General features: G+C 40.8%; 2 protein-coding genes across 3 annotated transcripts; both read right to left on the bottom strand.

Annotated features, from left to right (window-relative positions):
• Positions 1 to 9,549: 9,549 nt before the first annotated feature.
• LOC127115568 (uncharacterized) lies at positions 9,550 to 10,201 on the bottom strand. Of its 2 annotated transcripts, none has more exons than XR_007800770.1 (2): positions 9,856 to 10,201; positions 9,550 to 9,771 (listed from the first exon to the last, which is right to left on the bottom strand). XR_007800770.1 is itself a non-coding variant. In XM_051047083.1 (2 exons), exons 1-2 carry the CDS (start codon positions 10,132 to 10,134, stop codon positions 9,672 to 9,674), a joined length of 369 nt encoding a protein of 122 aa, XP_050903040.1. In that variant the 5' UTR covers positions 10,135 to 10,201; the 3' UTR covers positions 9,550 to 9,671. The 2 variants fall into 2 exon arrangements, 1 of the variants encoding a protein (XP_050903040.1); XM_051047083.1 differs by having other exon boundaries at positions 9,550 to 9,761.
• Positions 10,202 to 10,312: 111 nt separating this feature from the next.
• LOC127097273 (uncharacterized) lies at positions 10,313 to 18,358 on the bottom strand. The gene is made up of 2 exons (XM_051035779.1): positions 17,521 to 18,358; positions 10,313 to 10,335 (listed from the first exon to the last, which is right to left on the bottom strand). The coding sequence occupies exons 1-2, from the start codon at positions 18,356 to 18,358 to the stop codon at positions 10,313 to 10,315; spliced, it is 861 nt and encodes a 286-aa protein (XP_050891736.1).
• Between the last annotated feature and the right edge of the window lie 8,318 nt (positions 18,359 to 26,676).

Genomic DNA, 26,676 nt, shown 5'->3' with positions numbered 1-26,676 from the left:
TGCTTATTCCCTAACTTTTGCCTGGATCGCCCCCTTTTTGGGTTTTCAATCCACCGGGACACCCATTTTTGCCTGAGCCGCCCTTTTGGGTTTTCGACTCACAGGGTGTACTCTTTTTTTATATCCCTAATTTTTGCCCGAACCTCTTTATTCTTTTTTTTTGTTCGTCGGGATGCCCTTTTTTTGCCTGGACTATTCTTTTTATCGTCCAGCGGGTCTATTTTATGCGAAGTATTTTTTTTAACTGCGTCTGAGTTAATAGGGGACGGGAATCCTTCGCCATCCATGGTTGTTAGCATCAAATCTCCGCCATAGAAAATCCTTTTAACCACGTACGGACCCTCATAGTTCGGTGTCCATTTGCCCCTGTGATCTGTGTTGGGAGGAAGAAATATTTTGAGTACCAATTCACCGACTTGATACCCCCGAGGGCGCACTTTCTGACCAAATGCTTTCTTCATTCGTCTCTGACCGAGATACGTCAATTCTGGGTACGTAGTTCCAACATAGCACCTTAATCATCGAAGATAAGGTAAACAAAGCATCAGCAAATTGGTTTTCTTCAAAAGAAAGTCAACAATCTTCTCGTGTAGTCTCTGTAAGGAGCCAGATGAGGTTGAGGTGTATACCATTTCCCGTTGGTTTGATTGATGACCAAAGCTGAATCCCCGTATACATCCAGGGTTTTAATCTGTATATTGACGGCTTCCTCAAGTCTTAGGATACAAGCTTCGTATTCGGCTTCATTGTTGGTGTAGGGAAAAGTTATTTTGGCACCAAATGGCATATGAACCCCCTTCCGGTGTGATCAACACTACACCAACTCCGCGACCATTGACGTGGACCTCCCCATCAAACATCATAACCCATTTGGATTCAGGGTCAGGCCCCTCCTTCGGGAGTGGTTCCTCTCAATCTTTCGATTTGAGAAACATGATGTCCTCATCAGGAAAGTCAAACCTCATAGGTTGGTAATCATCAATCGGTTGCTCTGCAAGATAGTCTGACAAGACACTTCCCTTGATGGCTTTTTGTGAAGTGTATTGGATGTCATACTCTGTCAGTATCATTTGTCACCTAGTAACCTTTCCGGTAAGTGCTGGCTTTTCAAAAATATACTTGACTGGATCCATTTTTGATATCAATAGAGTCGTGTGAGTCAACATATACTGTCTTAGTCGGCGAGCAGCCCATGCCAAAGCGCGGAAAGTTTTCTCGAGCAATGAGTATCTTTGTTCACAGTCGGTAAACTTTTGCTAAGGTAGTATATTTCATGCTCTTTTCGACCTGACTCGTCATGCTGACCGAGCACACAACCCATTGACCTTTCTAACACAATCAAGTACATGATCAACGGTCTTTCCACTCGGCCTATAGACTTACCCCGATCTTGATCTCTTTCTTGTCGTCTGTGGTACCGATGTTGACGGTCTCAATCACCTCCTGGTAAGGTGTAATAGCTTGGTCCTCCTGTTTCAACAATCTAGCTAACCCTTCAGGAAACTCACAATCTTCCTCAACCCCTTCTTCGGCTTAATAAATAGGATTGTCGAAGTCATACTTGGCCATAGCAGTGTCGTTAGTAGTGAGATCCGGGTGGTCCGCTCTGCATGATGGAGGATCATGCTTTACCTTAGAATGAGCGATTTTTTTTGGAAAGAAAGAAAAAACAAAAAAAGAAACATTGCCATTTTTTTTGTAAAAGTAAAAAAAAAACTGAAAGAAAGAGAACACAAAATTGTTTGCAAAAGCCGTCCTTTATTGATGATAAAAATAATTGCGAAATGTAACTAAATGGATGGCCCTACAAATGAGCCGTTACACCTTGGGCAAAGTGTAAGACTTTATTATGCATGTAATAAAGGAAAACAGTAAAAATCACTCTTTCAGTAGAGTAACCCGGACGGTTTTTTTAGACGACCAATTGTCGAGCTTTTCTCCCGGGACACACGGGCGAATCCAGCTGTCTAAGTCACAGTCGCTGTCAGCCCTGTCTTCATCTGCAGCATTGACAATGTGGGGAGAAACCAAACCCCCGATGGAGAGAGTACCGGTTTCATTCTTCTGAGATCCCGAAGCATACCCCAATCCAAACTTGTCTTCTTTGATGACTGGCTCCACAAATTTGCCCCAGCCTTGGGCATTACCAGCTTTAACCACTTCGACAGCTTGCTTGTATGAAGAGATAGAAGTCCCGACCTTCTCAAACTCAGGTGAAAAGACAGCTTCGGGTGCGACCTCATTGATGTTTATGGCTTCGAAGCCCTGACACAGCATCTCGTGCATCTCGCTGTCCATCTCTACATACTTAAATGTAGACAGGTGGCTAACAAAAATATCCTCTTCACCACAGACAGTGATGACCTGACCTTCTAGTTCATATTTGAGCTTCTGGTGAAGGGTAGAAGTAACAGCACCGGCAACATGAATCCAAGGCCGACCTAGCAGACAGCTGTAGGTAGGGTGGATATCCATCACATAAAAGGTGCTCTTGAACACCTGCGGTCTAATCTTAACTGGCAACTCAACTTCACCAAAGACAGCTCTTTTAGAGCCATCAAAAGCCCTCACAACTAAGTTACTTGGCCTCAGGATGGTGTCATCGCAATCCAACTTCATTAAGGCTTTCTTTGGAAGAACATTCAGAGAAGAGCTTGTATCAACCAAAACATGGGAAAGCATCACCCCTTTGCAATCCATTGTGATATGCAAGGCTTTGTTGTGATTCCTGCCCTCAAATGTCAGGTCATTATCGGTGAAACCTAGCCCCCAGCTAGCGTTTACATTGGAAACTACCGACTCCAGGTGGTTAACAGTTAGCTCCGGTGGAACATAGGCCATATTCAGTACTTTCAACAAGGCTGCTATGTACGCCTCAGAGCACAGCAATAGTGAGAGAATGGAGATCTTTGAGGGTGTCTGATTTAGCTGGTCGACTACCTTGTAGTCACTTTTCTTGATAATCCTCATAAACTCAACCACTTCCTTCTCGAATGCGGTCTTAGGAGGATCTTCCTCAGTAGTAACCTCTTCGGCGGCCATCTGTTTCCCTTTAGCCTTGGCAGCTTCCTCGACTTCAGTATTCGCGCGTAATGTTGATGGTGCAAATAGGCGTCCACTGCGAGTGAAGCCACCAACCCCTCCAACATTGTCTACAACGAAGATACCAATGTCAACTTCTTCTTCGTTAACTTTCTGCCCCTGGCAGTAGATATCATCCCCATAGTGCCACGGGATAGCACTGTCTTTCTCATACGGAATGGGTCATGGTATTGTGATGGTGATCGGACCAACCAAAGTCGGTTGAGGGCTGTCAGAGTAAATTGTAACTGGTGCTGAACTTTCGATGTTCACCGCTGTTGGTTCTGTACTTTCTGGGAAATATATTGTTGTCGGAGCGAGTCTCTCGGGAACATATATTTCTTCAGGAGTGAAATAAAACGTCACCGTCGATACATCATTCTTCACTGGATGGGCCTGACCGAACTGAAGACAACCTTCATCTATCAGTTGCTGAATACCCCTTCTCAAATTGTCACATCCGTTCTCGGCAGCTTGGCAATTTCTGCACTCTTCCCCACAGCCCGGGAAAATCTGTCCTTTCAGAAGTCGGTCTTTAACCACCGATAGCGAAGTCTTCACCTTAGTCACATCAGAAATCAAATTCAAAGTTTCCCCACTATCAACAGCATTAATCCTCTGCCCGCCTTGAGCCGGCATCGGGTTCTGGATAACATTAGGCACCGAAGCAAAATTGATAGCCTGGGCATCTCTCAAATCTTGTACCTTTAACTAGAGAGCCTTGCAATTATCTGTAGTATGACCAGGTGCTTTGGAGTGAAAAGCACATCTGGCGTTGGCATCATAACCTCTAGGCAAATTATTGGGATCGATTGGTGGGGCCAGAGTTCTCAACGTAACCAGATTCATGTCAATCAGCTTGGGAAGTAATACTGAATAAGGCATTGGGATCGGCTCGATGACTCGGTCCGTCTGCCTTGGACGTTGTTGATAGTCTCTCTGCTGACCCGGATTACCTCCTTGTTGTTGATTGTTGTACCTGGGTTGTTGTTGCGGATGATATTGCGGTTGTTGTTGCTGTTGAGGAACAAGTGTCGGAATAGTGACTGCGACCACTTGGTCTTGATAATAATTAGGGCGTCCTCTACCCCTGCCTCTGCCGGCATACACAACGCTTGCCTCGCCTTCTTTTCTTCGCTGACCGTTACCAGCAAACGGTCTCTTGGGACCTGATGAGTTGAAAGCACTATTGTCTTGAATTCGGCCCATCTTCGACAGACTCTCGATTCTTTCTCCAGCAATTACCATCTCTGCAAAGCTGATTGACGAGAATGCAGCCAATCTCTCAATATAATTTCCTTGAAGAGTGTTCATGAACATGTCCGCCATCTCCCTTTCAGACATAGGGGGTTGGACGGACGCAACAATCTGTCTCCAACGCTAAGCGTACTCTCTAAAGGTTTCCTTGGCAGTCTGAGACATACCTTGCAACAAGGTCTGATTTAGAGCCATGTCCAAGTTGTAATGATATTGCTTGACAAAAGCCTCTGCCAAGTCTTTGCAGCTCTTGATGGTAGTACGAGACAAATGAGAATATCATTCACGAGAAGCTCCAGTTAGACTGTCTTCAAAATAGTACATCCACAGCTTTTCATCTTCCGTGTGAGCTCCCAACCTTCCCAGATAAGATTGGAGATGAGTGCGTGGACAAGAAGCCCCGTTGTATTTCTCAAAAGTATGGGGTTTGAACTTGTGAGGAATCCTTACTCCCTGAACCAGACCAAGATTTGTGACATCAAAGCCTAAGGAATTTTGAGACTCCAAAGAATTGAGCTTCTCAGCAAGCTCATCCATACGGCGAGTGGTCTCGAGGGCCTCGTCATGCAAAGAAAATTGATCATACTGATAATCTTTAGTAACGGGGCGCCCGTTAATCCGAATTCCTTGATTCACATTGTACCTTCCTCCAATACCATTTCCAACATTCCCTGTGTTGCCAACATTACCCGGGTTTCCATCAGCATTTGTGTTACCCGCATTACCAGTGTTCACAAGGTTATCAGCATTCCCCTCAGCATTTGGTATCTCCACCTCTGGATCGGGTCTCGGTTGCTCAAGCAATTCCCTCAGCTTCGCTTAGCCTTCTGCCATACCAGTCATCAATGTCATGAACTGATCCATCCTTTCACGCATATCAGCCAGTTCTTTATGTATCTGATCCATTGCTAGTCGTGGACGGTTTTCCTTTGTTGGGTACCTGTGAACTCGCTTGGGACCAATAACTGCCTGATACAGGGAACAAACACTAGACACTGCGGTGACACCTGCAAAACAGACAAGGGTTAATATGCATGGTATGCGATGCACTGCTTGTTCAGTTTTAAGGCACCCCCGTTTTGAAAGGGAATACCCTGCAAATGAATAAGCATGAGATGTTGGATGCAAATATGCAGATGATGTTATGCAATGCAAAGGCATGTCAATCAGAATTGATGGATCCGCTTGAACATCTGTCAGGTTGCACTGCCTGGAGAGAAATTCACTGAGGAATATAATACAAGACCAAAACTCTGCTCCAGAAAACCGGGTTGGTTGGAGGTTAAGGTTTCTTGAATTTAGCCCGCCCTTCATTGGTAGGTTCTAAGAACAGAAGTTCGTCAGCTTCAGCCCTTCAGTCGCGAATAATACGTTTACCACTGAAGGTTTGGTATTATTACGGGACAAAAGACCTCCATTGACTCCCCTCAACAGGACATCCTAATAGCAAGTTCCCAGTCTCGGGATCCTCGGATTGAGCAGCGAGAATGCGCCCACCAGAGCTAACATAATCACGTCTCGGAGGAGAGGCCTCGACTGAGTTCTCGGGAAATGGTCACCAGAGTCGACGATTTCTAGAGGAACATCCTGCCGTTACGGAACACCCGTAAGACATAATATATCCAAAAGAAACCTCGTCTGGGTGTGGTTCTTCACGAACGACTTAACGTAGCAACACGCCACGCAAGCCTCATGATTATCCACTCTAAAACCTGTGTGTACACTCAAGCCTGGGTAATGGGCTTATCTCTCATAGAACACCCCATCCCAACAAACAAACAAACAGATCCAACAGATGCAACAGATGCATGCAAGCAGGTAAGCAAATAAAGGTACAAAAGCATGAACACCCAATAAACAAGAAATCACACAAGCTAGGAGGGACTCGCTTAGGGAAGATGGACCAGCAAAAGGTCAACTTCTTTCAATCCCCAGCAGAGTCGCCAACTGTAGCAACCTGAAAAATACAGTGCGCGAAAAAACAACCGACGAAAGAAAATGACAGAAGAGTCGCCACCGTGTGTTATTCATCCCAAAGGAGGGAAAGGAAACGCTCGAAGTAAACCTGAAAAAGGAAAGGACAAGACGGGGTCTCGCAACCAAATCATGGGTTCGGGAGTCGGTTATGCGAAGGGAAGGTATTAGCACCCTTACGCATCCGTAGTACTCTACGGGATCCACTTTTGTAGTTCTTGTCTAAAGGGTGTGAGTTTATCTTGTGCTGTTTACCAAAAAAAAGGGTTAAATGAAAATGACTCACGTGGATGTCGCATCCACTGCATACATATCTCATCTGAATATGAGAATCAGCGTCCTCATAGCTCGGCTGACCTATGGGTTGGGGGGATGTGTGCTCGCTAAGACATCGCGTCTTATGCCTACGTATCTCATCTAGAATGAGAATCAGAGCAAGTCGTAGTTCGGATAACTATGGGGTTATGGATTGGGTTTTGGACGAACGAAGTCACTACGCAATCTATCGGATGCTCGACCTTTGGAGACTTACTCGCCTGTAGTAGAAGGAGTTAATATGTTGCTTTGGGTTTTAGGGTTTGGGATGCTCAAGGGCAAAAAGGCAGTCCTTGACGAAGGAACCGCGCTACCTGCAGGGATATGAACACATACAAAACAAACATGTATAAAGTAAATGTGCCAACAATGGGCTCAGAAGTAAATAAACAAAAGAAAACAAATGCCTCCTATCGAGGTCTTCCAGCTAAGAAAGCGATATAATGCGGAAAAAGAGGTAAAAGTACCACACGGATAAAGATTCGAAGTAACAACAATTAAAGGAGTAAGAAACCCAGGGATCTCCCAAGCTAATGCCATCAAAGAAAGGTGAGTCAGTACAGGTAATCAGAATGAACCACCAGGGGGTATCCCACAAATAAAGTTGGAAAACCACGCAAACCATCTCTGCAAGAGTCTGTGGGCCCTCACAAAAACTCAACAAAAGGGTTAGTGAAACAGGATAAGCATTTTTTTCATGGATAACAGTATGGTTTCAGAAACCTCAAACCCTGTGGCATACATTTCAGAAATCATGTGATTAAACATTCAAGGCATAGGTTTCACCCATTCATGCATATGCGAAACCTAACGATATCCACACTTCCAAATTTAAACATAATACATCACACATTTAGAACATTCAAATTGAAGGCGTAAAATAATGGGAATAGGGCAAACCTGATTGGAGAGATCGGTTGAAATCTGATGGCACGGCTGGGTTTGCAAGGCAATGTTAGGGTTTGCGTGAGATGAAAGTGTGTGAGTCAGATTGAATTTTTCAGAGCTGTCTGGGGTTGCTCTGAGTTCTCTGTCAGGTTTCTCTTCAGGTTTTGTCCAGGGTTTTGTTTCAAGGAAACCTCAGAGTATTTTGCTTCCCTTCCTTTTTCTGTCTGATCTCCCTCTTTTATAACCTGATTTTCATGGCTTTGTGGATTCAAATGAGAGAGGTCCAAGTCCAAGTTTTTTCTTTTATTATTATTATTATTTTTTTTTTTATTTTTTTTTTTTCTTGGATCTAATTCTGATTGACATGATGAAATTCAATATGAAATGCTAAATGAATGCATGAATGAGGAGGGCAAACTTTGGGGTGTTACAAACACTACTGTCATTTTGCTTTCTAGTTCACGATAATTAAATAGGGGCAGCTGTCATACCCCAATTTTGTCCACACTACTTTCGTGTTAAAAATAAGAATGACTTAGAAGGCAAAGAGATGTATGACTTGAATAGTTGGTTTTATACTCCCACTTTAAAAAATATTTGGTTTCAGTAGTGATTTAAGGTGCGTCGAGCATAACCTTGAACATATTAGGATTGTGCCATTGGTGGAACTCCTTCGCATGTCTAGTGAACTAATTATCTTGGGGGCATCCAAGCAAGCATGATTGTTTTTTGAGACTTTATCACATGTACTACCGACCAAGATGTTCACCCGGGCCTCATACTTCACAACATTATTAGGCCCAAATTCCTTTAGAACCAGTCATTAATTTTGGATCATGTATTTCTAGTGTACGAATCATTGATGCATGCACACGTTCGTCATGGCTCAACCTAATTCAAGGATTCGTTACCTTGTGGATACCGACATTCCACCTTGTGTTATTCACCATTGTGTCATAACCCTCTTTCTAAGTTGGTTTCAGTTCCCACCTTTATTTTTGAAGACAAAACCTTTGATTAGGCCCAAAATTGATTTCGAATATCATGTTTTTATCTAAGGATGTTTTGTTTGATTTTGTAAAATTGGTGACAATTATTGGTCAAAAAATCATCGCCCTTTTAGGCATCCCAAGCCAATTTCAAGAAGGAAGTTCTATATAACTATAGGATTTGTTTCAAGCCCGGGGTTACATTACTAAGTCCAAAACAATACTCACAAATGGCGAAGCAAAAGTGCCCAAGGGGACACCTATAGGCATCAAAATCACGGAACAACTATTAAAATTACAAGCATGTAATAATTCTTCATGAGTTAACCCATATTCTAAGTGTGGTACACCATGTTAAACACCATGTTACATCACTTGAGTCAAGAAAGATTAAGTTCTGAATCAGAGGCATCTAATTGTTGATCTTCCTTGTTCGGTCCGTTCCCGTTAAGTTGTGGATCCACCTGTACAAGATGTCTTAACCTGTCCAAAACCAATTCAAAACCTGTCAGAAATTTACAATAACAGTTTGCCTACACTCATAGTGAACATAAACAACATTTGAGCAACAGTATGATAATAATGTGATCAACAGTATCAAATAACATGTGAACAACAGTGGAAGATCAATACAAACAATTGGCATCCTATGGAAGTCGTGTAATGTGACAGAAGCATGTTATGAGAACGAAGCCACAAGCCATGAGGAGCATCTCAAAGAGGAAATTCATCCATGTATGCTCAAGGGCAACTGCACCTGCAACAGAAGAAAACCAGAGGGACATTAGTGAAAGGAGTTAAATCCTAAACAAGAGTTCATTGCCATTCCAATAAGCCTACTCAGCCAACAAGCCTACTCAGCTTGCATTGCCATTCAAGGCCAAGTGCATCAGACCTGCGGCATGTCATGGTCTGTTATCCGTAAACATCATCCAAATATGCAGGAAGCAACAAATTTGATGAAGCCTACATGTGAAAGAAATATTAACAAAATCATGGAGGAGATGAATCAAAGAAGAGAATTAGAGCATTGAAGATACCCGTAGTGAAGCTTGAGAAGGAAGCAGTGGAAGCCCTTAAACCCCAAAAACAAAGTCGACTGTATGTGCGTCAATTGCACTAAAAGGGTCATCAAGAAGATAGATATCTGCATCATTGTGGATTGCTTTAGCTAGTTGAAAACTTTGTTTTTGTCCTCCACTCATGCTTATCCCGCTCTGACCAATTTTTGTTGAGAAACGTACGCAAGGCTGGCACCTACATTAACCTGTTTTCTATTATAGTGAAACATGGGAAAATGGTGATTTGAGTTTGGCAGGATAAAAATGTAAGAGTCATACTTGTGACTTACTGTTCCAAGAAATCTTATGAACCTCTCCAAATATTGCATATAAAAGTGTTGATTTTCCAGCACCAACTGATCTACGAAATTGTTATTTCCTGTCCCCGCTTGATCCCAAATGAGGTTGTCATATTCAATTTCCACGGTAGAACATTGCTTGAAGTTGTTTTCACCAGCATCTTTGTTTATTTCTTCATCAAGCAGACAGGTTATTGAGACAGTCAAAGAAAACTTTAAACGAATCATAATGGATAGAGCCTCGGGGATCACCCTAACAGGTTCTGTCATGTTCCTCAATGTTGCAAGAACTGTGACAATGGTTTCAGCGCTCAATGATGTATTCTTAGAAACAACACATCTGAGGAAAATAACAGCAAATATTATGATAAGAGGCATTCAACAAAGGTATCCTAACTGGTCCTGCAGAATAAATGTCCTGTTACGGCCATAACATACATGGCCTAACCTATCCTGCATTATCAGACAAACCTGCAAGAGTCATACACCAGTTCAGACCAACATTCATGTTATCAAAAAATCAACCAAACATTGAGGCATGTACAACAATATGCTTATAGCTCTTACAACAATGGTCCATCACTATGAGCAGGCATCAGCAACGCATACAGAAGTCCAGAATTTGAGGAGTGAGGGATCAAGTAAAAAGCTCTATCAGGACAAAAGGCACAGGATAATCTCGTCCACATTTTCATGTATAATCATTGAGGAATAGAAAAAAAACACAAGTTAGAATTCAAAACGGACCCGCGGATTAAAAAATTATGGTAAAGCATGAGTTATGAATAAGACACTAAAAACTGAGATTTTTACCACAAACACGCATGGATTCCACAGCAGTAAAATGGAGCTAATACAGGACCACACTTTTTGGTGGATTTCGCTACAGACAAAACGGGGAAATGACTCACATACCTTTGGTCCCCACGAAATCCAGCGAAAAATTCCTCTCTAACGGAATGATTTTGGATAGATTTGACAACTCATGATTTGAGGATCCTAGGAGAAGGCTCTATAAATAGATGGTGACAGTCATCGGAAAAGAGACCTAATCTTTGCACTGTTACTCTGCTGAAATCTCACTCGCACTCAATCACCAAAGCTCAATACTCTCAAAGTTTACTCAGAGTTCATCATTAGAACTTTGAGCAAACTGAGCTAAGCCCCTGTCAAGCCAAGACACACCAAATCACTAATAGAGAAGGAATAAGAGAAGATCAGAGAAATTGCTAAAAGATTCGCTTAAACTAACCTGGCCGGAGTTTGAACGTCGGACTAGCTCCGATTTGGTATTTAAACTTTCCCTCTGTTTGATTTTACGTTACCACCTTGTGTGTATCGCCTCATATACCATAACCCCCATGATTATTACATGAGATTTCTTTTTTTTTGTGGCTTCGATTCTTTGGATCTTTGTTTTTTATTTGGAAATTACATGGCTAGATTTGGGTTTTTTTAATGGGTAAGGTTAGGATTTTTCTCTGAGTTATGGGCGCTCACGACGGTGCCACCACGGCTACACAGAAGTGTTGTCGGAGATTCCTGTTACCACCGTCGTGGTTAATCCAAGAGTGATGGTGGTCTTAGAACAGAGGTGGAGAAAATGAAAAGCAAGGAGAGAATGTGAAAAGAGTATTTTAATTAGAGTAGATGAGAGGGAGTTCCTTCGTGCTTCTCTGCTGATTGTTTTTCTTTATTTAGATTTATTGTTGCTCAGATTAACCTTGTTTTAAATTAAAATATTAATTGACGTGTGGAATCTTAGGGGAGTTCGTTGACCGTGTTTTTCTTTGTGATTGCCTTACCAAGAAAAAAGGCATTCATTGTTCTGATCAATGCTGACAAATGTTGTTTTTTTTAAAGAACCTTGTGAAATTCCCATTTAATGGTGTGAGTAGGTCTTACTAGTTGGACTGGATTCGGTCCTTTGGCCCAATCCGGTGGGCAGCTGCAGCGCTTGGGCCTCATGTGTAACACCCTTCTAAATACCCCAAATATTTAATTAAATAACAACAAATATATCATATATATATATCAGAGTAAATATTGCAACTCAAGGGTGTCACATAACAACTTCTTCACATTATTCAACATAAAATCAACAGTCATGCTCATTATTTAATTCAACATAAAACTCCTTGCAAAATACGCAGCGGATAAAATCATTCAACAACCGTAATATCTTAAAATTAACATTTATTCAACAGATAAAACATCCCGTCCCGATGTTACATCTATCAGAGCATGACCCACTACATAACCACACTAGACTCCGAGCACTAGCTTCTACTCACTCACTGCTCGTTACCTGAAAAATATCGTAAGGGTGAGTTCCTCAATCGATATAATAAATATTATAATTTATCATGTAATGTTAAGTAATTCTACACGTTAAATCACCCTAATTATATCATGCATTCATTAACGGCATATCAAATAAAATATCATACTCCATCACAACATCAACACAACTCCATAACAACATACAATGCAACTCAAGGACAACATAAGATGCAACTCAATGAGACTCGACTCTTCATGCATGTGGTACCATTTGGAGTAAAACTCCCAACTTAAAATCATTGCCAGTTTAGTGGGCATCAAGGCATAAGCCTTCAACTTTCAACTTAAAATTTTGCCAATCCAGGCCAACGTGGTGTGAGCAAAAGCCCCATAATTTTGCCAATCCAGGCCAACGTGGTGTGAGCAAAAGCCCCATAATTTTGCCAATCCAGGCCAACGTGGTGTGAGCAAAAGCCCCATAATTTTGCCAATCCAGGCCAACGTGGTGTGAGCAAAAGCCCCATAATTTTGCCAATCCAGGCCAACGTGGTGTGAGCAAAAGCCCCGACTTAATGCATATGAATGTATGTGGCATGTACGACTTGAGACTTCAACAACATAATAATAACAGCGACAAAACAGTTTTTCAACAAAACAACTCAAAATCAACTTTGGCTCATCAGCCTACAACTTAATATTTTCAACAAGACAACTCAAAGTCAACTTTGGCTCATCAGCCTACAACTTAATATTTTCAACAAGACAACTCAAAGTCAACTTTTCCACATCATTGCCTCAACATTTCACAACATAAACTCAATAAATTCATTCATCACAATTAACTATGATAGGCCAGCTACCAATTGCATTCACAACATAAAATCAACTATTTTTCCATACTGCAACAGTGTTATCAAGTTTCGCTGATGACAAAACCATCGTGCACGTCTACGAACAAAGATTGAAGGCTTGAGTCGACCGTAGGGGTCAGCTCAAAGCTCGCGGGTCGGCGCAAAGGCTCTGCTCTACTGGAGGGAGTCAGCGCAAAACCCCCTTGCGTCGACGCATAGGGTCGACGCTTAACTCACGGGTCGGCGCCAAAATGCCTTGCGTCGACGCATGCAGTCAGCGCGTGCCCCACGGGTCAGCGCACGCCGACTCTATGGTCGACCGTTCGCGCGCAGACTCAGATTTTTCTGAGTTATTCCAAGTTCCGTTAGCTTCACGCAGATCAGGTTTTCCGGCCGTTTCCGCATCTAAAACCCTTTCTAAGAAAAATCCAGTTTGTCTTTTAAATTGGTAGTGCCGATTCAAGTTTTTAATTGGGATCCGTGCCATAGTCTAACATTTACGACTCACACAACTATCAATTCAATTTACAGTTTTTAACACGGTTTATCCAACGTCAATTTCAGCATATACAGTCCCAATTAGGGTTAAATCAACGGCTTCTCACTACCCATGACATGTTAATCTATAATACCCATTAAACGACGATAAACCCCCCCCCCTTACCTGAGATAATCCGGCAAATCTCTAAGCTTTAGCTTTTCCGTTCCTCAACCGTTGCTCTACAGCTCTTTGCCCTTTTCCTCTTCTCTGCAGCTTCTCTGTTTCTCACGTGAAAAACTCTTCTGTTCCAAAATATGAAACCCTTTCTTTATTCCCACTTATATATTTTCCAAATATTATTATTCCCAAAATAATAATAATAATTATAATAATCCAAAAATTCAACTTTATTTAATTAAATTAATGAAATAATATTAACTCAATTAAATAATTCTCTTATTTTATTCGGGGTGTTACAACTCTCCCCTACTAACAGAGTTTTCGTCCTCGAAAACATACCTCAAGCAAATAACTCTGGATAAGATTCTTTCATCTGACTCTCCAGTTCCCAAGTCACATTGCCACCTGCTGGTCCTCCCCAAGCTACCTTCACCAAAGCAATCTCTTTACCCCGCAACCGCTTCAACTCTCGATCCTTGATCCTCATAGGCGATGTTTCAACAGTCAGGTTATCTCTTACCTGTACATCATCTACTTGGATCACATGTGACGGATCATGAATGTACCTCCTCAACTGAGACACATGAAAAACCCCATGCAAATTCGCAAGTGACGACGGTAAAGCGATACGATAGGCTACTTCTCCTATCCTCTCTAAAATCTGATAAGGACCAATAAATCGAGGTGTCAACTTCTTTGACTTCAAAGCTCGACCAACCCCAGTTATCGGAGTAACACGAAGAAACACATGATCTCCTTCTTGAAACTCAAGTGACTTCCTCCTCTTATCATGATAACTCTTCTGACGACTCTGAGCAATTCTCATCTTCTCCTGAATCATCTTAATCTTTTCTGTAGTTTGTTGAACAATCTCCGGTCCAACCACAGCACTCTCACCGGACTCATACCAACATAAAGGTGTCCGACATCTCCTACCATACAAAGCTTCAAACGGCGCCATACCAATGCTCGAATGAAAACTATTGTTGTAGGTAAATTCAATCAAAGGTAAATAACAATCCCAAGTACCTCCCTTCTCCAAAACACAAGCTCTCAAAAGATCCTCTAATGACTGAATCGTCCTCTCAGTTTGACCATCAGTCTGCGGATGATATGCGGAACTCAATCCCAACTTAGTTCCCAAAGCCCTCTGCAAACCTTCCCAGAACTTCGAGGTAAATCTAGGATCTCTGTCCGAAACAATACTCGATGGAATACCATGCAGACTTACAATCTTCTCAATATACAACTCAGCCAATTTCTCTAACGGATAATCCATTCTGATCGGAATAAAATGAGCCGATTTCGTCAATCTATCAACAATCACCCAAATGGCTTCAAAATTCTTACTTGTCCTCGGTAACCCAGAAACAAAATCCATACTGATACTATCCCATTTCCACTCTGGGATCGCCAACGGTTGCATTAGCCCAGACGGCTTCTGATGCTCAATCTTTGACTTCTGACAAGTCAAACAAGAATAAACGAAACTCGCGATATCTCTTTTCATTCCCGGCCACCAAAATAACTTCTTTAAATCATGATACATCTTCGTAGCTCCAGGATGAATACTCAACCCACTACGATGTCCTTCTTCAAGAATACTCTTCTTAAGTTCTGTAACATCCGGAATACACACCCGACTACCAAATTTCAAAATACCATTCTCATCAACTCTGAATTCGCCACCTTGACCTTGATTCACTAGAGTCAACTTATCAACCAAAAGCATATCAGATTTCTGACCCTCTCTGATCTCCTCCAGAATACCACTTGTTAACTTCAACATTCCCAATTTAACACTATTGTGAGTACTCTCACACACCAAACTCAAGTCTCTAAACTGCTCAATTAAATCCAATTCCTTAACCATTAACATAGACATATGTAACGATTTCCGACTCAATGCATCAGCCACTACGTTTGCTTTACCCGGATGGTAATTCAAACCAAAGTCATAATCTTTCAGAAACTCTAACCATCTCCTCTGTCTCATATTCAGCTCTTTCTGATCAAACAAATACTTCAAACTCTTATGGTCACTGAAAACTTCAAATCTTGACCCATACAAATAATGCCTCCACAACTTCAGGACAAACACCACAGCCGCCAACTCTAAATCGTGCGTCGGATAGTTCCTCTCATGAGTCCTCAGCTGTCTTGAAGCATAAGCTATAACCTGCTTATTCTGCATCAACACGCCACCCAAACCCAACAATGAAGCATCACAGTAAACTTCAAATGATTCCGACGAACTCGGTAATATCAGAATAGGAGCACTAGTTAACCTTCTCTTTAACTCTTGGAAACCTTCTTCACATTTTGAGTCCCAAACAAATGCTTGCCCCTTTCTAGTCAACATCGTCAACGGTAACGCCAACTTAGAAAACCCTTCAATGAACTTCCTATAATAACCAGCCAAACCAAGAAAACTTCGAATCTCAGCAACAGACTTCGGAGCTTCCCACTTAGACACCGCTTCTATCTTAGAAGGATCAACAGCAACACCACCTCTTGAAATCACATGACCAAGAAAACTTACCTCTTCTAACCAAAACTCACACTTAGAGAGTTTAGCAAATAACTTCTTTTCTCGTAGAACTCCCAAAACCACTCTCAAATGCTCAGCATGCTCTTCTTCCGATTTCGAATACACCAAAATATCATCAATAAATACCACAACAAACTTGTCTAGGTACGGATGGAAAATCCTATTCATATACTCCATAAATACTCCAGGCGCATTAGTCACACCAAAAGGCATTACAGAATACTCGTAATGTCCATACCTTGTTCTGAAAGTAGTCTTCTGAATATCCTCAGTTTTCACACGGATCTGATGATACCCAGATCTCAAATCTATCTTGCTGAACACACTCGCACCAACCAACTGATCCATCAAATCATCAATCCTCGGCAAGGGATACCGATTCTTGATCGTCACTTTATTCAGTTGCCTGTAGTCCACACACAACCTCATAGTACCTTCTTTCTTCTTAACCAACAGCACTGGCGCACCCCACGGTGACACACTCGGACGAATAAATTTCTTGTCCAACAGATCTTCCAACTGACTCTTCAATTCAGTTAACTCAACAGCAGACATACGGTACGGAGCCATCGATATCGGTCTAGTACCAGGTACCAAACCAATCGAGAACTCCACTTCGCGTTCTGGTGGTAATTCGTTCACCTCTTCAGGAAACACATCAGGAAAATCACACACCACGGCTAGATCACAAATCACCATCTTATCCTTGGCCTCCAAAGTTGCTAACAGCATGAACAACTCTGCTCCCTCAGCTACTGCCTCATCCACTTGCCTTGCTGATAGGAACAAACTCTTTCCTTCTTCAATCTCAGGGAAAACCACAGTCTTATCAAAACAATTGATAGAAACTCGGTTAAACACCAACCAGTTCATACCCAGAATAACATCAATCTGCACTAGTGGAAGACACACTAGGTCCATCCCAAAGTCTCTACCAAAAATATTCAAAGGACAATTTAAGCAAACCGACGTAGTAGTCACTGAACCCTTCGCAGGAGTATCAATTACCATACTACCAAACATCTCAGATATCTCTAACTTAAGTTTCACAGCACACTCCAAAGATATAAAGGAATGAGTCGCACCTGTGTCAATAATAGCTACAAGAGGAAAGCCATTAATATAACACGTACCTCGGATCAACCGATCATCTGCAGAAGTCTCAGAACCCGATAAAGCAAAGACCTTGCCTCCTGACTGATTCCCTCTCTTCGGCTTCTGACACTGACTTCCAATATGCCCTTCTTCGCCACAATTAAAACAAATCACTTCTTTGTGCTTGCAATCAGCTATTGCATGCCCAGTCTTACCACAGCGAAAACATCTCTTTACCTTAGCAGTGCAAACATTACTCTTATGACCGGCCTGACCACATTTGAAGCAAACTATACCAGCAGGAGCACCTCCCCCACTAGTTCTCTGAGCCGGAACAGCTCTTTGCTTCCCTTTTCCAGCTGGAACATCATACGGCTTGCCACGGTTTTGATGTTGCTTGCCTCTGCGATCACTGACAATCTTGTAATGAGCATTATTGTCTTCTTCAAATATCCTGCAGCTATCAACCAATTCAGTAAAAATGCGTATCTTCTGATACCCAACAGCCTTCTTAATTTCAGAGCGCAATCCGTTTTCAAACTTGATGCACTTTGAAAATTCAGCACCAGCTCCAGTGTAATGAGGATAAAATTTGGACAGCTCCACAAATTTCGCAGCATAATCCGTGACAGACATGTTTCCTTGCTTCAGCTCAAGGAACTCAATTTCCTTCTTACCACGGACATCCTCTGGATAATACTTCCTCAGAAATTCCCTACGGAATACATCCCAAGTAACGACTTCACCTGCCGCGGTCAACCCCTCGTGAGTCTCTAGCCACCAGTCATCAGCTTCGACTGCTAGCATGTGAGTACCATACCGAACCTTCTGAGCTGGAGTACAATCCATAACACGAAAGATTCTCTCAATCTCTTTCAACCATCCTAAAGCTGCATCTGGATCATGCTTCCCTTTAAACACCGGCGGATTCTCTCTTTGAAAAGTCGCCAAGCTACGTGATCCAGCATCTCCACCAGCATTTGGCAAGTTCTGCACAGCTTGTGCCATCGCTTGCATTGCGGCAGCCATTGCAGCGTCATTCCTCCCAGCCATTTCAACTTATCAATACAACACAACTAAAGTTAGACTGGTAACAATACACAATTGTTAGACAAAACGACACGACAACTGGCCGGACGGACCGACCTGCTCTGATACCACTAATGTAACACCCTTCTAAATACCCCAAATATTTAATTAAATAACAACAAATATATCATATATATATATATGAGTAAATATTGCAACTCAAGGGTGTCACATAACAACTTCTTCACATTATTCAACATAAAATCAACAGTCATGCTCATTATTTAATTCAACATAAAACTCCTTGCAAAATACGCAGCGGATAAAATCATTCAACAACCGTAATATCTTAAAATTAACATTTATTCAACAGATAAAACATCCCGTCCCGATGTTACATCTATCAGAGCATGACCCACTACATAACCACACTAGACTCCGAGCACTAGCTTCTACTCACTCACTGCTCGTTACCTGAAAAATATCGTAAGGGTGAGTTCCTCAATCGATATAATAAATATTATAATTTATCATGTAATGTTAAGTAATTCTACACGTTAAATCACCCTAATTATATCATGCATTCATTAACGGCATATCAAATAAAATATCATACTCCATCACAACATCAACACAACTCCATAACAACATACAATGCAACTCAAGGACAACATAAGATGCAACTCAATGAGACTCGACTCTTCATGCATGTGGTACCATTTGGAGTAAAACTCCCAACTTAAAATCATTGCCAGTTTAGTGGGCATCAAGGCATAAGCCTTCAACTTTCAACTTAAAATTTTGCCAATCCAGGCCAACGTGGTGTGAGCAAAAGCCCCATAATTTTGCCAATCCAGGCCAACGTGGTGTGAGCAAAAGCCCCATAATTTTGCCAATCCAGGCCAACGTGGTGTGAGCAAAAGCCCCATAATTTTGCCAATCCAGGCCAACGTGGTGTGAGCAAAAGCCCCATAATTTTGCCAATCCAGGCCAACGTGGTGTGAGCAAAAGCCCCGACTTAATGCATATGAATGTATGTGGCATGTACGACTTGAGACTTCAACAACATAATAATAACAGCGACAAAACAGTTTTTCAACAAAACAACTCAAAATCAACTTTGGCTCATCAGCCTACAACTTAATATTTTCAACAAGACAACTCAAAGTCAACTTTGGCTCATCAGCCTACAACTTAATATTTTCAACAAGACAACTCAAAGTCAACTTTTCCACATCATTGCCTCAACATTTCACAACATAAACTCAATAAATTCATTCATCACAATTAACTATGATAGGCCAGCTACCAATTGCATTCACAACATAAAATCAACTATTTTTCCATACTGCAACAGTGTTATCAAGTTTCGCTGATGACAAAACCATCGTGCACGTCTACGAACAAAGATTGAAGGCTTGAGTCGACCGTAGGGGTCAGCTCAAAGCTCGCGGGTCGGCGCAAAGGCTCTGCTCTACTGGAGGGAGTCAGCGCAAAACCCCCTTGCGTCGACGCATAGGGTCGACGCTTAACTCACGGGTCGGCGCCAAAATGCCTTGCGTCGACGCATGCAGTCGGCGCGTGCCCCACGGGTCAGCGCACGCCGACTCTATGGTCGACCGTTCGCGCGCAGACTCAGATTTTTCTGAGTTATTCCAAGTTCCGTTAGCTTCACGCAGATCAGGTTTTTCGGCCGTTTCCGCATCTAAAACCCTTTCTAAGAAAAATCCAGTTTGTCTTTTAAATTGGTAGTGCCGATTCAAGTTTTTAATTGGGATCCGTGCCATAGTCTAACATTTACGACTCACACAACTATCAATTCAATTTACAGTTTTTAACACGGTTTATCCAACGTCAATTTCAGCATATACAGTCCCAATTAGGGTTAAATCAACGGCTTCTCACTACCCATGACATGTTAATCTATAATACCCATTAAACGACGATAAACCCCCCCTTACCTGAGATAATCCGGCAAATCTCTAAGCTTTAGCTTTTCCGTTCCTCAACCGTTGCTCTACAGCTCTTTGCCCTTTTCCTCTTCTCTGCAGCTTCTCTGTTTCTCACGTGAAAAACTCTTCTGTTCCAAAATATGAAACCCTTTCTTTATTCCCACTTATATATTTTCCAAATATTATTATTCCCAAAATAATAATAATAATTATAATAATCCAAAAATTCAACTTTATTTAATTAAATTAATAAAATAATATTAACTCAATTAAATAATTCTCTTATTTTATTCGGGGTGTTACATCATGGGCCCTTGTGGTTTGCTGAACTCATTAAACAAACCCCCTAGTTCAAATTCATACCCTACTTTATTTGTTTTATTTATTTGTAAGTTTTAATGCTTATTTAATCTTCCCAACAAGAAGATGACATCAATAATAATAGTCATAAATAGATCAATTTTCCAACTAAATATTTTTCCTTATTTTGTGTAGATTTTTTCTTTAGAATATTGCAATTAAAATATTAGTTAGATGTTAATATTAGTAAATGATACCAAATCATTATACCTTATTGTAAAAATAATTAAGCCTTTGTCTAGCACCAAATAATTTCTCTCGAATCAGATTAATTCTAAAAAAAATTCCAAAGTCAACATATTTAATTAATATACTCTCCCAAATTATTTAAATTAATCTTGAATGAAAAGGAGAATAGTAAGCTTCCGCTTCACTATCTCTCGACTATTCGAATAATTGGCGTACGCCATATTGCTCGGATTTTCGTCATTCAATTAAAACTCTAAAACTCCATAAAACTAAAATCACTTCCTCAAGTTAATTATAAATCCTAAAAGTTTCATTATTTGATTTAATTTTGAATGAAAAGGAGAATAGTAAGCTTCCGCTTCACTATCTCTCGACTATTCGAATAATTGGCGTACGCCATATTGCTCGGATTTTCGTCATTCAATTTAAACCCTAAAAAATTATATAAAATTAAAATCATTTCCCCAATTTAATTATTCTAAAAGTATCTATTTTAATAATTAATCTTTAAATGAAAAGGAGAATAGTAAGCTTCCGCTTCACTATCTCTCGACGATTCGAATAATTGGCGTACGCCATATTGTTCGGATTTTCGTCATTTAATTAAAACCTTAAAAATCTATAAAATTAATATATTCCCCAAATTAATTAATTAAATTCTAAAATCTTTATTTTAATAATCAATCTTTGAATGAAAAGGAGAATAGTGAGTATCCGCTTTATTATCTCTCGATTATTCGAATAATTGGCGTACGCCATATTACTCGGATCTTCGTCATTCAATTTAAACCCTAAAAATTCTATAAGATTAAAATCACTCCTCCAAATTATTTATTAATTCTAAAAGCCTTATTTTTAATAATTAACCTTTGAATGAAAAGGAAAATAGTGAGCATCCACTTCATTACCTCTCGATTATTCGAATAATTGGCGTACACCATATTGCTCGGATCTTCATCATTCAATTTCAACCACTATCATACAATTTCAAATCATCTCTTATCAAACACCATTTTCAAAATAAACTATATAACTTAAACTTCAATAGAGAATTGGAGGCGTACGCCTCACCATTCCTTGATTATTTGAATAATTGGCGTACGCCACATTGCTCAAATCATCGACAAATCCAAACCTACCAATTCAAAATTCAAACTATTTTCGCAAATCAAATACAATATCTAAAAACATATCTTTTACAATTTAAACCTCGGGTGATAAGAGATAGGAGGCGTTCGCCTCGCCATCTCTCGATTATTTGAATAATTGGCGTACGCCATATTGCACAAATTATCGACTTCCGATTAAAATACTTTAAATAAACTTGCATAAGGGAATAGGTGGCGTACGCCTCATTATTCCTTGAATAAGCAAGTAGGAGGCGTATGCCTCACTACCGTGCATATTCAACATCCATAAACAAACCTTCAAATAATCGAACGAAAAAGGAGTAGAAGGCGTACGCCTTATTACTCCTCGAAAGAATTGGTCGATTAGTGTACACCACATTGCTCAATCTTTTGTCGTTCTTCAAAACACCTTCACAAATCAAACTTAATTCCTCGCCCCCGTGCGACCAACAACTTAAAAATTCTTTTCAAAAGAACACTGTTAATCCTTTCTAATGCGCATAACAAACCAATGCTTAAGCCTCCGCCGAGAGTAGACAAGCCAGTGTTTAGCCTTTAGAACGCAATCTACACAGTCGTTCATTAAAAGACACCAACAAAAACCGTAGTTTCCCGAACTACGAATGCTCTGATTTCCTTATAATATCATAAGGATACGTAGGCAGGAGATTGTTGTATCTTCGCGAGCACACTAATAAAAAACCTCCCTTTTCCCCTTTCTGAGGTTCTCATCCATCTCTTTTCAATATTTTAAATTACTCAAAGAAAACAAACAACATTAACTAACATTCAAATAGCAAATTGGACTAAAAGGTTCCCGTTGAGTACAACGGACGTGAGGGGTGCTAATACCTTCCCCTTGCATAATCGACTCCCGATCCCGAATATGGTTGCGACGACCATTGTTCTGTTTTTTAAAAGGTTTTATCGATATTTTCCTCTTCCTTCATTGGGATAAATAAAGTTCGGTGGCGACTCTGTTTGAACATAAATATTTCCGCGACCATCGCGAGGAATCGTATTTTTCGAGATGCGATAGTAGGCACAAGTCTGAAGGACTTATCAAATAGAAAAATATAATTAATAAATTCTTTTCTCATCCCTCCACTCTATTTATTGCAAACATAAGTTTGTATAAAAATACATATGCACACAAGAAAGGGCTCCCTAGGAGTACCTCTGACACTTTGGGTGCTAACACCTTCCCTCTATGTAACCAACCCCCTTACCTGTAATCCCTGGAATTTTATTAGTTTTGATTTGAAAACTTCTTATCTTTTGGGTTTTGTTCGTACTTTTCCCTCTTCCCTTGGAAACAATAAAAGTGCGTTGGCGACTCTAGTTTAATTGACATCTAGCTTATCCATAACTTGATGGTCATGAATTTATCGCTATGGGACGCTTCTGTCTATCTTGTCTACTGATATGGTCGAAGGAATGTTGAGTGTGTTGGTTCAATTTTATGATCCTCTCTACCATTGCTTCACTTTTCTTGATTATCAGCTAGTTCCTACGTTGGAGGAGTATGCCCATCTCTTGGGAATACCTGTTTATAGCAAAGTGCACTTTAGTGGATTGGAAGAGATTACCAGATCTCACATCATAGCTGAAGATATTCACTTAAAGAAGTCTGAGATAGAGGCTCATTGAGTGAAGAAAGGAGGACTGTTTGGGTTAACTTTTGAATTCCTAATCAAGGAAGCTACTACCTTTGCTCAAGCGAGTAGTGTGGATGCTTTCGAAGTTATCTTTGTATTGCTCATCTATGGATTAGCCTTGTTCCCTAACATTGACGGTTTTGTTGATGTTAACGCCATTAGAAACTTCTTGGTTGGGAATCCCGTGCCTACTCTGTAGGGAGATATGTACTTCTCTTTGCATATAAGGAATTCTAAAGGTGGTGGAACTATCGTCTATTGTGTTCCTCTTCTTTACAAGTGGTTTATTCCCCACTTGCCTCAGACGCCTACTTTTATGGAGAACAAATAATGTCTACGGTGGTCTCAGAGACTTATGTCTCTCACTAATTATAATATAGTTTGGTATGATTCTTTATTAAGTAGTTTGGATATTATTGATAGTTGTGGTGAATTCTCCAATGTGCCTCTCATTGGTACACACAGAGGAATCCACTATAACCCTACTTTGGCTCATCGTCAAAATGGGTTCCCCTTGAGAGACAAACCTAATAACAATTTGTTAAAAGTTCTTTTCTATCAAGAGGGAAAAGATACCCAACATTTGAAGTAGAAGATTGTACATGCTTGGCATAATGTGCATAGGAAAGGAAGATCCGAGTTTAGTCTGCGCAATTGTGTAGCTTTGGAAGCTTACACTCTTTGGGTGAAGAAGAGAGCTTTGGAATTGAAGATGCCTTATGCTTGTGAAAGACCCATGCCTATGGTTGTGGTTGAACCATTAACTCTACCTAACCAAAATGTAGAGGAGTTATAAGACGCACTCGCCAAGATGAAGCAAGAAAAGGATATGTGGGAAGAACGTTTCCATGCTTTGAGCAGAAAGCATGAGGAGTTGCAGCTTGAGTCTAAGGACAAAGATGCACTTATTGAGCTTCTTGAAGACCGAGTAGTGAAAAGACAAAGAGAGCCATAGGTTTCATCTTCCTCTAGCATGCCTCAGTCGTCCATTTCTTGGAAGAATATTTTTGATCAGCTTGTCGTTGAGAAGACTCAGATGAAGACTTCTTTTGAGTTTGAGATCCGACACATTTGAAGGAAGAACCCGCCTACGGCCCGATCTTCTGATGTTTCTATTAGGGATCCTTAGGATGATTAGTCTCCTTTTCTCTTGTATTTTTTATTTTGGTTTCTGAAATTGTACTCAGTGCAATCCTTCCAATTATATAAATAAAAGAGATTTTTATGGTCAATCAAATTGTGCAGTTGTTATTATTATATATTTGCAAATAAACGAGTAAGTTCCTTGAAAATAAAAACAATCAAGCATTGCATTTCATGCATCATTTGCATAAGCAAGTTTCTCTTTTTCCAAATGTATGATTGGTTCTTCTTCTGTGCTTCAGCCAAGCTGACTCATCGATACAATACCCGCGTCAATCATCCAAGGATTATGGAACATCTAGGGCAAGAGAATAGAGATTTGAAGGAAGAGATCGCCATCTGACTTCCATGATGGAGTCAGTGTTAGCTGCTCAAAGTCAATCTTCTCCAACGCCTGCAACTCCTCCTCCTTAGAGGACGATCATATCAGAGCTTGTTTCTTCAACCGTGTCTGCCGCTCATTTCGCTCCAGTCATGCCTTCCGGATTCCCGTAAGGAATGTCGCCAAATTTTGTACTTGAGGGTTTTGCGCCTACTTTTGTTGCCACGTCGGTATCTAGCCCGGTCATGTATATGCCACCACCGACTGTTTACACTATGCCTCGTGTCGAGGATACCATTTATCATTCTGAGCCGTCTAAGGTTCTGGATGTTTATGAGAAGATGGATGAGATGAAAGACCAATTCCTTGAGCTACGAAAGGAGTTGAAGACCCTGAGGGGAAAAGATTTGTTTGGTAAGAGTGATGTGGAACTTTGCTTGGTTCCTAATGTGAAATCCCGATGAACTTCAAAGTCTCTGACTTTGAAAAGTATAATGGGAATACTTGTCCGCTCAAGCATCTCGTCATGTATGGTAAAAAGATCTCTACGCAAACTGATAATGATCAGTTACTGATTTATTATTTCCAAGACAGTCTGACTGGTGCTACTTTGAGGTGGTACATGGGTTTGAATAGTGTGAGTGTCCGCACATTCAACGATTTGGGTGAAGCACTTGTGAAGCAGTACAAGTATAATATGGATATGGAGCCGGATAGGGACCAGTTGAGGTCATTGTCTCAGAAGGACAAGGAGACATTCAAAGAATACGCTCAGCGATGGAGAGAGCCTTTCGCTCAGATTAACCTTCCTTTGGAAGAAAAGGAGATGACCAAGATTTTTCTCATGACCCTGAGCTAATTTTACTATGAGCGAATGATTGTCAGTGCCCCCGTTGATTTTACCGAAATGGTAAACATGGGGATGAGGTTAGAAAAGGTGTCTGAGAGGGAAAGCTGTCTAAAGAGGAGGTTTCGTCTAGCAAGAAGTATGGTAGTGGGTTTGCCAGAAAGAAAGAGGGCGAGAGTAATGCAGTATCTGTTGGGAGGCAGAGGAGGCCTCGTGTTAGAAGAAATGAACCACCCCGTCAACACCATCATCAGGTATCATCTGTCATTCTTGTATTTTCAAACAATCAATCAACACCAATTCAACAACAACGTCAACAACAGCCACCACAAATAACAAACAACTACAACAACAACAACAACAATCATCAACAACAACAAAACTTCGAGAGGAAGAAGGTCTTTTTCGACCCAATTCCTATATCTTATGTTGAATTGTATCCATCATTGGTTCTCAAGAACCTTTTTCAACCTAGAAATCCTTCGCGGATTCCTGAACCACTTCCATAGTGGTATAAGCCATATCTTCCCTGTGCCTCTCACCAAGGGGCTCCTGGCCATGATATTGAGAATTGTTACCCCCTGAAGTATGAAGTCCAAAAGCTGGTAAAGAGTGGGATGGTGTCCTTTAAGGACCGTGCGCCGAATGTCAAAGCTAATCCACTACCTACTTATGGTAACCCTTATGCTAACATGGTAGATGGTTGTCCTAGGGAGTTCAAGCTATTTGATGTACGCTTTA

The sequence above is a fragment of the Lathyrus oleraceus genome, chromosome 1, assembly GCF_024323335.1.
Source record: "Lathyrus oleraceus cultivar Zhongwan6 chromosome 1, CAAS_Psat_ZW6_1.0, whole genome shotgun sequence".
NCBI classification, from domain to species: domain Eukaryota; kingdom Viridiplantae; phylum Streptophyta; class Magnoliopsida; order Fabales; family Fabaceae; genus Lathyrus; species Lathyrus oleraceus.
Note: the sequence above shows the minus strand (reverse complement) of the source record. Positions and strands in the feature narration are given on the sequence as shown.

Bases quoted from the DNA above. Each gene is read 5' to 3' on its own strand.
- LOC127115568 (XM_051047083.1), bottom strand. From the start codon at position 10,134: ATGACAGAACCTGTTAGGGTGATCCCCGAGGCTCTATCCATTATGATT. The intron at 9,762-9,855 runs GTAAGTCACAAG...AGGTTAATGTAG, and splicing joins TCATAAGATTTCTTGGAACA to GTGCCAGCCTTGCGTACGTT.
- LOC127097273 (XM_051035779.1), bottom strand. From the start codon at position 18,358: ATGGCTGGGAGGAATGACGCTGCAATGGCTGCCGCAATGCAAGCGATG. The intron at 10,336-17,520 runs GTAAGACTGGGC...TGACTCTTGCAG, and splicing joins AAAGAGATGTTTTCGCTGTG to GTTTGTCTGATAATGCAGGA.